This window comes from Dermacentor albipictus, chromosome 7 (genome assembly GCF_038994185.2).
Source record: "Dermacentor albipictus isolate Rhodes 1998 colony chromosome 7, USDA_Dalb.pri_finalv2, whole genome shotgun sequence".
NCBI classification, from domain to species: Eukaryota; Metazoa; Arthropoda; class Arachnida; order Ixodida; family Ixodidae; genus Dermacentor; species Dermacentor albipictus.
The window spans coordinates 119923591-119939780 of record NC_091827.1 but is presented as its reverse complement, the minus strand read 5'-3'; the positions used below and the strand labels follow the sequence as shown (position 1 = coordinate 119939780).

The 16190-nt window shown below is 44.8% G+C and overlaps 1 protein-coding gene across 1 annotated transcript in view; it reads right to left on the bottom strand.

Moving 5' to 3' along the window:
- LOC135909594 (uncharacterized) overlaps nt 1-16190 on the bottom strand; it is an 80595-nt gene that overhangs the window by 40713 nt on the left and 23692 nt on the right. Inside the window, exons 4-5 of the mRNA XM_065441565.2 lie at nt 15832-15864; nt 15724-15738 (exon numbers count right to left, since the gene is read on the bottom strand). Coding sequence (XP_065297637.2) covers nt 15724-15738; nt 15832-15864 — 48 coding nt within the window. The remainder of the gene's footprint in view (nt 1-15723; nt 15739-15831; nt 15865-16190) is intronic.

Genomic DNA, 16190 nt, shown 5'->3' with positions numbered 1-16190 from the left:
TTTTGAACTCATGACACATTCACAGACAGCTTTTGAGAGTCAAAATGAGTGATAATCGTTCTGTCGTCGAACTTTACGGTGGTTTTCAGTTTTGAAAAAAGCACAAAAGTGATCTTTACGATGCGTACAACGAAACTGTTGCGAACTTTACGAACTGTGTAGATTATGTGACTCAATGTGCAAGATCTGTAGGGTTTGCTACTACCCGAAAAAGGCAATCGGAGCGGCTATTCAACGCTATTTAGAGAGCAGCGGACTACACGCACCGACATTCTTCTGGTTCAGGCAGTCAGCTTTTAGAGACAAGTGACCGATCGAAGCCTTGTGACGTCACTGTCACTGTGTTTGCAAAAATAATCAACTAGGAAAGCAGTTCGTCGCAACAGCCGCCGTACTAAGTGCAACACCGCATCAATCCACCGTCTAGTAGCACACGAACAGGTTATAAAAGCGACACCAAAGGCCAGCGGTTGAACGAGAGTCCCTACATACGGTAGAACTTGTCTCCGTCGCAAATGACTTTCAAGATAGAGTCATAGAGATACAACGGCCCGGGCGGGTGCGCTCGGGCGACCACCCCGCCACGAGTAGAACGCCTCCCCCCCCCCCCATCTTTCAGCGGACCATCTGTCGCAGATGGCATTCAAGATACAACAACAACAACAACAACAACAATAATAACAATAATAATAATAATAATAATAATAACTGTTATTATTTCTGCAAAACAGTACATCCATCAGGCGTGCCAAAGCCGCATTGAGCTTGACTGGCAGAGCATGACAGGAAGCATACACACTGTTGCAACAGCAATAGTGAAAAAGAAACTAATAAAAAGAAAGAAATGCAAAAAGCAGCTCAATCTGTATATATGTACCCATACGCACGTTATACACATCTATAATACATGTACATATATACACACATGTCTTGAGAAGTACATCTGGCGCGTGCAGTAATCACCGTGCCACACGATTAGTTTGCACGGCACACTAAAGGGAGGTACATGATTATAAACAAGCAAATGATTTAAGGAACAAAAGATGCTCGAATGGAACCTTTTCAGATACATGCTTTCTGATCCCATTTCCAACCATAGCCACTCTGCATGCGTAATACAGAAGGAGGTGAGGACTACTTTTTGTGTTATAGCCGCTCAAATCTGCACGTTTTAGTCATTTTTTTAGCTTATATTTTGATTGGTACTGCAGCACATTACAGCGTAAACAATTAAACAACACCGGAACATAGTATTCACGCATTCTTTTGCGGTATTTCGTTGCACAACCAGGTATTTGATAACGCCACTTTGGTCTAAAGCAACGGGGAGTTACACAAGGTATTTTAAAGCGATTGTCCCAGAAATGCCTCAAGGCTATTGTATGCAGCAAAACAGAAGGAAAATCTGGGATTGATACCTTAAAAATATCGGCGTTGCCTTCGAGACACAAGCCATGACTTATAACTTTTAAAAGGAAGCGCATTCGCGAATTCTTTTTTGCCAGCGAACAGCACTATGACTGCGGGCAGTAGTCCCACATCGGACTACACTATAGCATAACGCATGCGCTGTGCTTTTCCTTACTAATATCGGCATGAGGCGACGGATTTTATAGAGTGAGCGTATCACTGAGCGAATCTTCTGACAAACATAAGAAACATGCGAATTCCATGAAAGATTGCTGTCTAAACGAAAACCGACATATTTTACGGATGATGTATAGTTGATAAGATCGCAACAACATGGATTACAATGTTACCTATGTAATATTTCTTCCCTAGTCAAGTGTACTCTCTTCAAAGGGATTTGAAAGCAGACGAGTTGCGTTTTTAATACGCTAATGTCGATTAAATTTGTTACAAACCAGTCCAATGCCTTCGTTCCTGGTTCTCGTAAATGAGAAGCTGCATCAGAATATTGATTTGCACAAAAAAACTAGGAATGTATCGCCTATATACCGAAATATTTTAATGGGGACTGTGCTAGAAAGATCGTTAACATAAATGTTAAATAGGAGAGGGCTTAATACTGAACCTTTTGTAATACCGGCTTTGATTGGCGAAACACTGCTGTGAAACTTTTGAACTTCATGGGACGTACTGAAACCAGTCCCGGAGAAAATTACTGAGAAGTGAGAGAAAAAAATCATGTAGTCCCATCATCGAAAGCTTCGTTAACAATAAATCACGGCAGACACTGTCAAATGCCTTGCTTACATCAAGAAGCACCGGGCACGCTACCTGGTTACTTTCTAAACAGAAATTTAGGAACTCAGAAAAATCATCCAAAAGTGCCCGAGTGCCTCTGTCTTTTACCAAGCCGTATTGCTACGCTGACGACATGTTGCTAGAATAAAGGAAGCTGTTCATAGCGAGCAGCATATGTTTCTCTAAAATTTGTTTCATGCAAGGTAAAATTGATATGGGGCGCCAGTTTTCAACGTTGCCTCGAGATCCTTTTTATAGAGTAGTAAATGATTGCCGTTTTCATTCTGGCTGAAACAACGCCACATGACAAGACGTGATTAACTATTGCTATCGAAGCAGCCTTGGTCTAGCTATAGCTTCTTGGATGCTCAGTGATGGAGAGGCCGTCGTTGCCTACGGTCTTGCTGAATTTAAGAGTAAAAAGAATTGTTTTTAGGCCTCAGTCAATCAGAAGCGCTAGATAAGCCGATTGCAGGTTACTCGTTTTTAATGTACATCAGTCCAGATGTGGTCTGGTGAAAACTGATATTCTAGAAATCATTAAAATCATTTCCTATACTGTGGCCACAGAGATACAGCGGCCCGGGCGGGCACGTGAGCCCGACCGCTGCAGAGTACAACTCAGATCGCCACCTCACCCTGGCGCGCTTTCACTCGCACTTGCAGCATACGGCGAGCAGCCACGATTTTATCCTCCTTGGACTCTGTACGGAACCTCACGCCGACGGCCGAAATGCGCTTGGAGTATCTATATCATTGCTATCAATTGCCTTTATTTGTCGGCGCACAGCAGCGTGTCATCATGGTGTTATCACGTGCTTGCCGGATTTCATCACTGCGAGAGCCAACTAGCCGACTGGGCCACTAGGTTTTCTACCTCCAAGAGTAACCTTACCCCTTTGCCAAGATGCCAGTGGTCTATCCAGTTTACTACAGACATGCAACACTGTGTTTTTTTAGCCTGTTCATTATTTGCATCCTCAACAAATGTACTGAGAAGGTGCTTCCTTTTTACTTTACTGTACTAATAAGGGAGCTTGCTTTTGAATTACATTCGTTTAATAATGCTGTATTCTTGCTATCATTGTCTCACGTAATTTACACAGAATACGCGGGCACCCACAAATTAAATGCTTTAACTTCTTGCCTGGGCGCGCCCGCCATTTTGATGCAAATAAATATAACTTAAACTCATTTTCTCCGAACTAAAGACTGAATAAAACGTTCGCATCATCCCGAACAAAATCAACAAGGGTCGCAGTACTCAACTCTCTAATGCCTCTATTCGAACGCTCATTTCTTTTCCACGCTGTCACCTTGTACCGTAGAAATGTCCTCCTTATGTAAGTGATGTGCTAGTTGTTATTCTCGAATACATAACATAAAGTCATCGCGCCACTCCAGGATGCCCTGGCGGAAGGCCACCATCACGTGCAACGCAAGCATGACTACGCTGATTCATTTGGATTGGCATGAACTATATTGTGCGTCGATACGTCGCCACATATGAGCCCTGCCAGAGCTTGAAAAAGCTGTCCATCTAACCTGACTCTTCTTCAGTCTCTTGATATACCATACGAGTTCTTTCATTAATCTATTTTTCAAACCACTCGGCCCTTTCCCTCTGTTTACTTTGGTAAAGTGTCTGTGTATCACTGTGGTTACCAAAAACGCCCATCGGTAAGCTACTGCTCAAGCTTTCCCCACCATCTGCGCAACTGATGTCACCGGCTTTTTGTAACACAGCGTTGATGTTATGTATGACGATCCTCAAGTACTTCTTGCGTACTTAGCTTACCGCTTTCTCTCCCATGACAGTACTTGCTCGTGCTAGACACAACAGAAACACGCAACGACCTCAATGAAGCATCATTTAGACGCTAGTTTACATGCTGTCGATTCATATTTCCGCTGATCACCAGGATAAGAACGTGGCCCTGTCTGCTGACATTCGCGTGTAACTCCTCGTTCTACACCTCTTGTTATTACACCGTTAGAAAAATTTACACCCTATGGAGCGTATCTTGTTCCACAACGATAATCGTCATCTGTCTTGCCCGCGTTTCCTTTCTTTAACGCTGCGAGCCCGGTACTTCCCAGTCACGAACGGCATGCGCGTTATCAGTGTGACGCAGCATTCTCGACAGGAAAGTAGCGAGCGCCGAGTTTTCAGGAAAGGAAGCGCAAGCAAGGCGGATGACGATTATTGTTGTGGGACAAATATACACCCCAAAGGGTGCAACCGTTTTAAGAGTGAATGGCGAAAGCCTCATATGCCTCGTTAGTCAGTCGACCTTGAGCGAAAACGGGTTGATGACACGAAATGTACAAAAAAGGATACGAACCCACGACCTCTGGTGTTAATGAAGGCGACGTTAATTCAGACCCACTTAATTAGAGTTAAGGCGCTCGAACCCACGACCTTCAATCGGAGTCTAACTTTTGACCTTTCGTGGGAGTCGAACGCACCACCTTGGGTGGTAATTACGACGAAGGTAATTAAGGTACACGTAATTAAGGTAAAATTAGCTACGGTAATTGAATACACGATTCTTGGTGTTAATTAGGATACAGAATATTAAGGCGCCCGAGCCGAAGACCTTGCGTAAGAATCGAACCCTCGACCTTTGGGATTAAGATGGATGAATAAGCGAAGAACGCTAAGTGAATTTGGATGGATTACTAAGCGAATTATTAGGATGAGTGAGCGAATTAAGAGGGATGACTAATCGAAGTACACTAAGCGAATTAGCAGGAATGTGTATGCCATGTGTCCATCTTCAATGCGTCGGCACTTCGGCTTCTGCCTTCAAGCCGTCTTAGAAGTAACATAAAAGGCCCTCTTTATTTTTCATCTAGCAATATTACCGCCGGTGGCTTCACTACAGGTGGCGGCTGGAACTTCCACTCAAGAAGTTTAAATGTATAACCTCTGCGCAGAAATGACGGCATTGTTGCTAATAGATTGCGTTCGTTTGGATATGTTTCGCAGCAGGCCCAAGAAGACACCATGTCTTTTGACGCGTTCCTATGTTTCCGTTCACGTACATTAAACTCTGTCATGAAGGTACGCGCGCCATAACATGCTACAAATATGCATGCGTTGAACGTATGTAAGGCGATAAACACTATTATATACTGCCTGTCTTCTAACTTTTGCAGTAAATCTGCGTTTGTAGTATTCCCGCAAGAGTCACGAGTATGGTCGTAAGTTGTCGCGACAGTGCAGTTGTTATCCACAGAGCCTGCCACTAAGGAATACGCGACGAAATATGGCCGATGAATAAGTAATTGCTAAGAATGGTATTCAAGAAACGTTTATTACCAAGAACTACGGGCGCCTATACCACTGTAAAGGACGGATCATCATCATCAGCCTGGTTACGCCCACTGCAGGGCAAAGGCCTCTCCCATATTTCTCCAACAACCCCGGTCATGTACTAATTGTGGCCATGCTGTCCCTGCAAACTTCTTAATCTCATCCGCCCACCTAACTTTCTGCCGCCCCCTGCTACGCTTCCCTTCCCTTGGAATCCAGTCCGTAACCCTTAATAACCATCGGTTATCTTCCCTCCTCATTACATGTCCTGCCCATGCCCATTTCTTTTTCTTGATTTCAACTAAGATGTCATTCACTCGCGTTTGTTCCTACACCCAATCTGCTCTTTTCTTATCCCTAATGTTACACCCATCATTCTTCTTTCCATAGCTCGTTGCGTTGTTCTCAATTTAATTAGAACCCTTTTCGTAAGCCTCCAGGTTTCTGCCCCGTCGGCGAGTACTGGTAAGACACAGCTATTATACACTTTTCTCTTGAGGGATAATAGCAACCTGCTGTTCATGATCTGCAAATGCCTGCCAAATGCACCCCAGCCCATTCTTATTCTTCTGATTATTTCCGTCTCATGATCCGGATCCGCAGTCGGATGCTGGGTGGCAACTCGTCAATCGTTTCCTCGCCACATCACAAATCTACACTGGAATTCAACTGGTTTAACCAACTCTCTCTTATATTCTCTCGACCCTAAACTGCCAATTCGCCTGCCACCTGGACTCCCAACTTTTCCTCTTTTCGCTCGCCGCCCCTTTCACAATGTGCTGAGGCTTGCTTCGACCGATGTTTGCTCCTCCTTCTTTTTAATAAATGCAGTCATTAATTCACTCCTTCATTCATTCCTAAATTGCTGCAGGAAATAGCGCGTCTTCGTCTCCATAAGCACTCTCTCTCTCACACGTGGACTCTCCCATCGCCAAACAATGTTGCTGTGTTGCAAATGGCTGGACATCGCACATACAATTTTCTATGAATGGCCAACAGCGCGGCGTCCCATTTTCGGTGGGTGACGTGACAGTAGATCACCTTCTGAACCACTTCTACACTCAACGCTCTGCTCCGTGAGCTACTATTGGCCGCTTCAACAGCAGACTGCTCTCGGGAGAAAGTCTCCTGGGAACTCGGCCTCAGCCCTACTGTAGGCACAAGACCACAAAAGACAAACCGTGCTTCTTGAAAGCGACTGCACCGTGTGTACGAAAGCTTGTAAATGTTAGCGGTCATTCCTCTGCGAGTCTGTTCACTCAGGCTACCTCTTCATTCTTTTTCTTATCTTTTTCCTTATCTCTCTGTTTCTCTTTTAATGCGGGGTATAGGAGTGTCAAAGTGCAAGAAAGCGTATGCGTGCGAAGTTTCCCGCGCTTATCCCATGAGAGAGGTAGAGCGGGGATGGGAATGGCTTGGAAAAGCTTGTTCATATATGTGCATATACACGGTGTCCCAGCTAATATTACCCAAACTATAGAAAGATGCAAATGCCCAGCAGCTGGACAAAACAAAGGTAATGTTGTTTACCGTCGCTTGGAGACACTCAAATTATTTTCTTCATTCTGCCTAGTTAGATAATTAGTCTGAATTAATCAGCTTCTGAAGTATTATATTTAGATGAAAAGTGCCCGTGAGGGAATTGTTGAGCGACATGAAAAACTATGTATACAGATTTCTGTTGCTCAATACGTGCTACATAAAAGTGTTTTCCTAGCCTGAAACAAGCCTGCGAATACACGCAATATTGCCGCGTGACCGGCTGTTCGAGGGTCTTTGCATGTATTCGTGTATTTGTTGTTATATTATCAAAGGAATGATATCTAATCATAAAAGCATGACTTTACAAATGAGCAACACATTGCCACGTTTTAGAAAGGAAAAATAGAAAATATAATATTTGAAGAGCACTCCTGCAAAAAACCTATACTGAATCATCAGTTTTGCGCTTCCGCCGTATGGTGGGACAATGTGGAACTAGGTCCTACGCGGCAATAAAAAAAAAATTACAGGGTCTCTTAAGATCTCTATTAAGAGGTGAACGACGAAAGCGTACTCTTGTTCCTTTTATCATTCGCCTCTTCCTTTTTGCCTCTTCTCTTTCTCCTCTCTCTTTTCCTCCTTTCTCTGTCTTTTTCTTTCCTTTTCCTTACCTCAAATCTTTACTTTTTTTCTTCTCTTCACCTCAAATCATTTCGGTAATCACAAGTCATATACGATTATTTACGGGTCATGACAAGTCATTAGTCATTACTACTCATTACTAAGCATTTTAGTCATTTGTAAGCAATTGTAGCCGTTACAGGTCGTCGTTAGACATACCGGTCATGTCGTAGTCATTAGTAGTCATCACAAGTCATTTCAGTCATCATTAGTCATACTGCTCCCTTTAAAGCAATTTTAGTCATCTATAATCAATTGTGGTAATTACTAGCCGTCGTTAGACATGCAGGTCCTAGTCGTCATTGCAGGACATGCAGGACTAGGACATGCATATCCTAGTCGTCAGTACTCATTACAGGTCATTTCAGTCATTATTAGTCATGACTGCTCATTACTAAGCATTTTTAGTCACTTGTAACAAACTGTGGTCATTACATGCCGTCTTTAGACATATTGTTTATTTCGTAGCCATTACAAGTCATTTCGGTCATTATTATTCGTTGCTTCTCACTAGTAAGCATATTAGTCATTTGTAATCAGTTGTGGTCATTAGAAGCCGTCGTTAGACACATTGGTCATTTCGTTGTCATTACAAGTCATTAATAGTGATTTTAGTAATTACTGCTCATTACTAGACATTTCTAGTCAATTCTGGTCATCACGAGCCATCGTTAGACATATTCATTTCGGATTCATTAGTAGTCATTACAAGTCACTAGTGGTAATTAATAGTCATTATTAGTCATTATTGACCTCTACCAATCTCTATCATAACGTTATCATTCACTGTCACTATGAATCATTTTTCATTCTTTATACTGTCTTCATATGGCGTGCTGACATTTCAGCGGACACTGGCGGTCAGGTCTGCTGACACAAACTTCACCATGAGCCTAGAAAGGCTTTCGTCTTAAAACTATCGCGGAGAGCACGGCATCAAGTCGCTGCGAGAAAGACGATAGGTGCGTGGGATTAAACCACTCGGCCACGCATTCCAACGTTTACGCTATGATACGCTTGTGTTTATGAAGATGCTACGTGAATTTGCACGACTGTTTAGAAACACGCCTTTGGGAATAGTGTGACGCTATTTGTAGAGCGTCGTGATAGGCACGAATCTAAAGCGGAGTCTCCGGACTACATACGCTGCAACTGCTAATACGATAGCTGCAGTAATTTTACCACAGCGACTGTTTTTGTCTCGAAAATGGAGAACAAATTTTTGTCGTTTTCATAGGCATTCATTGCTTAATCTTCACCCGCTCTAGGAACAACATTCCAGCTCTCCATATCATATTCATGGCATTTGTCTCGTCTGGCTTGTCTTACAGAATCTGTCTATTGCCTGCCATTTGTAATAATGGCCTTGTGCTCTCAATTATAAGCGAAAAACCCACTCGCTCCTTTGAAAACACGCTAGCTTCCCGCCGCAGCCGCTTGGGGCGACAATTAATACGGGTCCGACGTGACAGGAGAGGTAGTGCCAGCAAAGTACGTGGAATGCGTGCAAGATGGTGAGGTGTTAGCGGGAAATAGCGGAACCGGCCTTGAGGCCACCACAGGAAAAAAGCAGGAGCGGACGGGTCAATCCCCCTTGACGAATCCGAATCACGCGGAAAAGAACAAACAGGAGCAGAGAGAGGTAGAAGAGAGTGAAATGGTGATTATCGCCGGTGACTCAAACCTGGCTGGTTGCTCAGAACCAATTGTGGACAGGCGGAAAGGAGATACAAGAGTGGCATAGGGACATTTTCATGGCGGACACTGGGTTATGTCATAGAGCGAGCAGAAGAAAATCTCGTGAAAAATGCCCAGATGCGCAAACTTTTCATAGTAGCAGGTGGGCTAAATCACGTCCAAAACAAGAGAGGGACAGGGCAAGCCCAGCTCTTGGCGAAGGGGGTGGACGACTTGCGCGAGCTATCCCCTCAGGTGCAGATCGTGGTGTGCACGGTGCCGGAGGTGCCTGTACGTGTGAGTCACGTACAAAAAACCGTGGTGACTGCTAATGAGGCAATATGGAAAATGAGCCGAGGGAAAGGCTTCGAGGTTGTCGAAGTAACCAGGGAAGTGAGAAGGTGGGGTTTTCAACGAGAATGCGTTCACTTCAATTACAGGCTTACACGAGAAGAGGGCTGGCGACTTGCTGCTCGCGCTGTTGCTTGTTTAGGGGGCCCGCGGGCGCTCAGGAGGCCAGAGTAGATAGTAATGAAGAAGGTCCCCTAGGGGAACCTCAGAAGAGCATCGCCGTCGATAGCAAAAAAAGGAGGAAAGCCAGAAAGAGAGCTCGCCATGTAATAGGCTACATAAACATGCAGGGTGGCAGAAGAAGCGAAAAGTGGGCAGAGATTGAAGAGCAGTTAAATAGAGAACAAGTCAGGATGTATGCGGTTACAGAAACGCAGCTTGGAGATCAAGGCAGAAAGCTGGGCTATTTGGTGTGTCATCATTATTCAAAACACTCGCGCAAAATAGCAGGGACACACACAGAGAAGACGACAGGACGAGTGCTTTTAGCGCTCGTCCTGTCGTCTTCTCTGTGTGTGTCCCTGCTATTTTCCGCTATTCTTTTGAATAAGGATGGCACCTTGGAGACTCGGAAGAGCAGCCATTGATTGAGAATTATGTTTGGGAAAGGTGCAACAGAACCAAGTCGGAAAGAAAGGGAGGGGGAGTCGGAATGCTCATCCATCAAGGAGCCAAATACAAAAGAGTAAATTCAAATTGTCATGAGCATCTTTGGTTATCAGGTACAATGACTGGGGAAAAAACTTGGCTGGGCGTTACCTATTTGTGGACCGGAAATAATTGCACAGAGAAGAATAAAGAGTTAGTAGAATGCATAAGAGATGATATTAAGGGTTTCGGGAGTGATACTGAAATTATCCTAGTAGGCGACGTGAATGCCCACAAACAGGATTTAGATGGCTATACCGACAACAAAGAGAAGTCAATGCTAGACCTTTGTGAGCAACATAACCTCATTATCGTGAAAACAAGGCCTAAGTGTGAAGGGCAGATCACGTGGGAAGTGGAAACCCAGCAATCAAGCATTGATTACTGTCTGATGACAGAAGGAATTCATGATAAGTTGAGGGAAATGGTTATTGATGAGGAAGAGCATAGCAGCATAGGGAGTGACTATAAACGGATTATTTTGAAAATGGGATACGTAGTTGGGAAAGAGAGCAAGGAGAGCAAAATAGCCAGTCCACATTTGAACGCTGTACAAATAACAAATATAGCCACTTGAGTCGAGGAAGAAATTGGCAAATGGGCAAGTAAAGAGTGGGAATATGGTGAGCTTCTAAGTGTAATAACGACAGAAATACGGAAAGAGAAATAACATGTTCATTGGAAAGGAAAAAAAACGAAAAGCTGGTCGAACAGGGAGATACGAGAAGCGATCGTAGAACGACAGAAGACATCCCGAGAGCACAGGCAGGCTAAGAAGGCGCAGTTGCCGCAGGATGAAGTAGCCAGTAAATGGGTAATATACCGGGAGAAATAGTCTATGGTTCAAGTATTCTTGCAAGCAAACATAAAATGTTAAAGTAAACGTTGCTTCTCAGAAATACGTGAGAAAAAGAAGGCCGCACCTAGAGTATTTTGAAACCCCATAAAATTATTAGGCAGGAAGTCAACAAGCATACAACACATCCTAGATGAAGTTCGAAACAAATACCAAGGGAAAGCGGCATTAAATTACATCCGAAATATAACAGCCGAATCTTTCCAAGGCAATGACGAGGTTGTACTTTAAGAAAAAAAAAGTGCATGAAAGAGAACCAGACAAAAAAGGAGCTAGTGCTGACGAATTTCAACTGGAGGAAAGCCGGAGAGTAAATTCCTAAGCGCACAGCCACAGTGCCAGACGAGGTTCCCGTTAGGCTGATTAATGAAGAAGGACCAAGAAGTAAGGAAGCTCTGATGAAAACAGTGAACACTTTAAAAAAATAGATGAGTACCAGACAGTCGGCGACAAAGTAGAATGAATTTAATTTATAAATAAGGGGGAGAAAGATAGAATTCACTCGTATAGACCGTTGACCATTACATCGGTAATATACAGGCTAGCAATGCAGGCAATCACATTAAAGCTTCAAACATGGGCAGAGAATAATGGCATTTTGGGAGAACTTCAGAATGGCTTCAGAATCGGCAGCCGTTTGGACGATAACTTACTTGTTCTTACTCAGTGTATTGAAATATCAAAAGCAGAAAGCATACGGTTACATGTGGTCTTTTTAGACATTGCAGTACCGTATACGACAAAGTAGACCGCAACATTTTGTGGGATATTCTGGAAGGGGAAGGCTTACGTGACGAATGTGTACAGCTTTTGAGAGAGATTTACCTAGAAAATAATGTTTGCGTTGAATGGGAAGGGATGAGGAGCGCGGAGAAAGTTCATATCAACAAGGGACTGAGGCAGGGGTGCCCTTTATCCCCACTGCTCTTTATGATCTCCATGGTGAGGATGGAGAGGGCGCTAGAAGGAAGTAATATGGGGTTTAATCTCTCATGCAGATAGGCGGGTACAGTAGTAGAGAAGCAGCTTTCAGGTTTATTTTATGCGGACGATTTTTGTGTTGCTAGCTAACAAGCTAAGTGATTTGCAACGTCTGGCTAACATTTGTGGACAGGAAGACAAGAATTTAGGACTGAAATTTAGTGTTAGAAAATCAGGTGTTATGGTATTCAATGAAAACAGTGAACAGACAGTGGAGATACAGGGTCAGGAAATACCTGGGGTAACAGAATATAAATACCTTGGTATATGGATAAACGAATGCAATAGATATATCGAAATACAGGGAATAACAATAACAGTGAATTGGAAGAGAAATGCAGCCATAATGAAGCACAGAGCGCTATGGGGATACAATAGGTACGAGGTCCTCCGAGGTATGTGGAAACGTGTCATAGTTCCAGGACTTACTTTTGGAAATGTGGTTGCTTGCTTTAAATCAGGGGTACAATCAGGACTCGATGGGAACCAAAGGTCTGTGGGTCGCCTCACACTGGGAGCTCACGGGAAGACTACAAATGAAGCTGTGCAGGGTGATATGGGCTGGACTAGTTTTGAAGTGAGGGAAGCTCGCAGTAAAATTCAGTATGAAGAACGGCTGAGGAATATGGAAGAAAGTGAATGGGCTGGGAGAGTGTTCAGGTATCTGTACAGGAAAAACATTGATTCACCGTGGAGGAAAAGAACTTGGAAGCTCACCAGCAAGTATGTGGCCTGTAGGGTGGGCACCACAGCAACAAAGACGGTCAAGCGGAAAGTCACAGAGGCTGAAATAATCTCGTGGGTGACTGCAATGGAAAAGAAACCTGAGTAGCTACTTAAGAGGAAAAAACGAAATCAGGAAAGAAACAATTTATGATCACTCAAGGGGAATCTCATCACTGTCGAAGCTAGATGAGGAAGCCTTAGAACATGCACCTATAAAGCGAGATATAAGAAGGAAGAAGAAGCATGTGCTTGGGCTGCGGTAAAGCCAGGGAAACGATGGAGCATGTTTTATTAGAATGTTAAGACATCTGCCCAGTGCTTGATTTAGGCATCACTGGCCTCTTGAAGCCCTTGGCTCAGCGAGAGCAAGGGAAAGTAAGCATTTCCGCAGTAGAGATTACTAAGAGGCGATTGCAAGATTGGTGGAAGAACAGTAGGAAAACGACAAAAAACGGAGACGTAGAAAAGCAAAGTTCGCCATAGCGGTTCAGAAAATTTAGTTGTGGGAGTTCATAGTGTTGTCTTTTCTTTCTTAGGTAGAACATTAGGCAATATAATAACAAGAGCTTGGTGGCGCAAAGCACCGCCCCGTTCCAAAGAGGACGCTCATAACGTCTATCTATCTATCCATCCATCCATCCATCCATCCATCCATCCATCCATCCATCCATCCATCCATCCATCCATCCATCCATCCATCCATCCATCCATCCAGAAAAGCTGGATATGATATATACATAGATTTGAGCTTTCTTTTCTGCTGTTATTTTCTCAGGTTACACGCACAGACTTTTTGTTTCCGGGGTGTTATAATTGGGGACGAGGGATATACGCGGGTTGTGCGCGTGAGAACACGGCATTTCAAGTGCACAGCTTGCTTCACTGAAACCTCTGCGCACACCACCATACGCACGCTGCTCAATATGAACTCTAGCTGAAGAACATATCCTTTACGCCAACACACACGCAAAAGGAAGAAGCATAGACGAAGGCACAGGCGACTATATGGTTCTTCCTGTGGTGTGTGTCTTAGTCTGTGGCAACAAAAAAATACATCTTTCAGCAAACACCAACTAGGCCAACAAGCAGTTCTGAAGAACGCTAGCGCATGCACGCACCACGCTCATACGCAAGCTTCGGTAACGCCGCCTTGACTCCGCTGCAGAACCGACGCAGCGTTCACTTGGATTCTTCGTTTTTTCAGTCAAACTCACTATGCGTGTTCGTCGGTTCACTCGGCGGCCGCGCATGCTCCGTTAATTGAGTCACAGCACGATGACAGCGGTGCGAACGCGCTTCCACTAATCGTAATTGGTATCGCAATATGAGGGACGAACGTGAAAGCTCGTAAACCGACTAGCCTGCGCGCAAGGCTTGCTAGCTAGGCTATGGGCAAATGTTGGTTCCTCTTCTACTGTTGAGCGAGAGTCCCTTTGCCTTCCCGCTATTCATAAGCTCTCAACTCGTAGTCTCTGACGTTCGCTTTTGTTGCGACAGCAATTAAGGACGCTCCAAGCGCATTTCTGCCGTCGGCGTGGGCTTCGGTGTCGCCACGAGGTTCCGTATGAGGTCGATGGGCAACAACAGCGTCACCGCGCGCGCTGCGCTGCGTGTGCGAGTGAACGCGTGCGAGGGGGGGCCGTCGACCACGGCTCAATCTCGCCCGTCCGAAGGAGACGAACGGGCGCGCGAAGCACCCACGTTGCGAAGCGGTGTGGAGGAGGGAGGGTCTTCTTTCTGGCTGCAACTGCGCACGTGGCGGCTGCGCTCAGTCACGCGTAGTCACGCGGTCGTATCTTGAGAGCGATCTGCGTTGGGGGCAGAGTCAAGGTACGTCGGCGGCTCGTAGCTCTGTGCGTGCTGTGTGTCCTCGCGCTCCTTTTGCGCTGAAGCGACAACCTGAATGTCACTTCGCTCGCTGCTGCTGCCGCGTTTCCTCACGCCAGCGTTTTGACAGCGAGTATCCGCAGCGATCGAGTGTGGTGTCTTCATGTTTGCTGTGGACGCTGAAACCACGCTTGAAGGAAAGAAAATGATGGGGTTTTTCGTGCCAAGTCCGCGATCTGATTATGAGACACACGGTATTGGGGGACTCCGGAAATTTGGACCACCTGAGGTTTAACGTGCACATAAATCTAAGTACGCGACTGTTTTCGCATTTCGCCCTCATCGAAATGCGGCTGCCGTGGCCAGGATTCGACACTGCGACCTCGTGCTTAAAGCCCAACACCATATCCACTAAGCAACCGCGGCAGCTAGACACCATGCTTATTAATTTAGCCAGCGAGCGAATGTTTGCAAGCTTATGCGGCCGATAAAAGTAATATCCTTAATTCATATGGTCGTTTGCTAATTTTCTATCGCAGTCGAAGCTTTGCCTTTCGGGTGAAACTGAGTCTATCTTTCGGACCTCCGACGGCGAAACATCTGCTGGCGCGGAATTTTCGCCGCGTGACTGGTTGGTTGATCGATAAGAGTCGCTTTGTGATCTGATGTACCGTTGGTGTCATCGATGGAATTTCACAATTCTAAATTTGCGGTAGCCATGGTATAGCGAAGCGGGTAAATCGAGCAACAAGTAGTGGTATATTCAAGGAACATTGAAAAATATCTGACTGCTATCCATGCGAAGCGCCTACCTTCATTTGAACGTCTTATCTCAAAAAGTCTTCTTGAGAACTTTCAACCGAAATTTGAGCCAGTGAAATACACACCGCAGGACATGGTGTAGGCATTCTCGTGGCAGCCTTCCGTGCTCGCACCAAAAGTAAGGCATCAAGGTTGCACTACTTACGTGTTATAATTGTACCTGAAATGACACGTGACCGTCCGCAAGCCGTTAAGAACCCCATCATATCCTCGACGCGCGCCGTCGGAGGAAGAAGCCGTGAGACACACTTACGCTCTCTGAACGGCGTGAAGATTCCCGTCTCCTCTGAAAGGAATGCAAACGTACGGACTGGAATCCTACGATAGTGCTGCTCTAAAACATAAGCCTGTTTATTACTGCGATAGGAGTTATATGTAAGCTCCAAGCGAATTTCCGCCATCGGCATCGCTGTGGGGCTCCGCGTATACTTGGGTGTACGTATGCTATATGATTATCCGTGTCCTATACGCGGGTTATATTGCTACGTCGTTGTATCACTAACGTCGCTCAAACGAGGTCTTATGTTCTTGACTAAATGTTCCCCACAATGTTGATAATGTCAGCCGACAAACATGTGTCATGAAACATAACGTTCGCAGAGCATGCCTTTT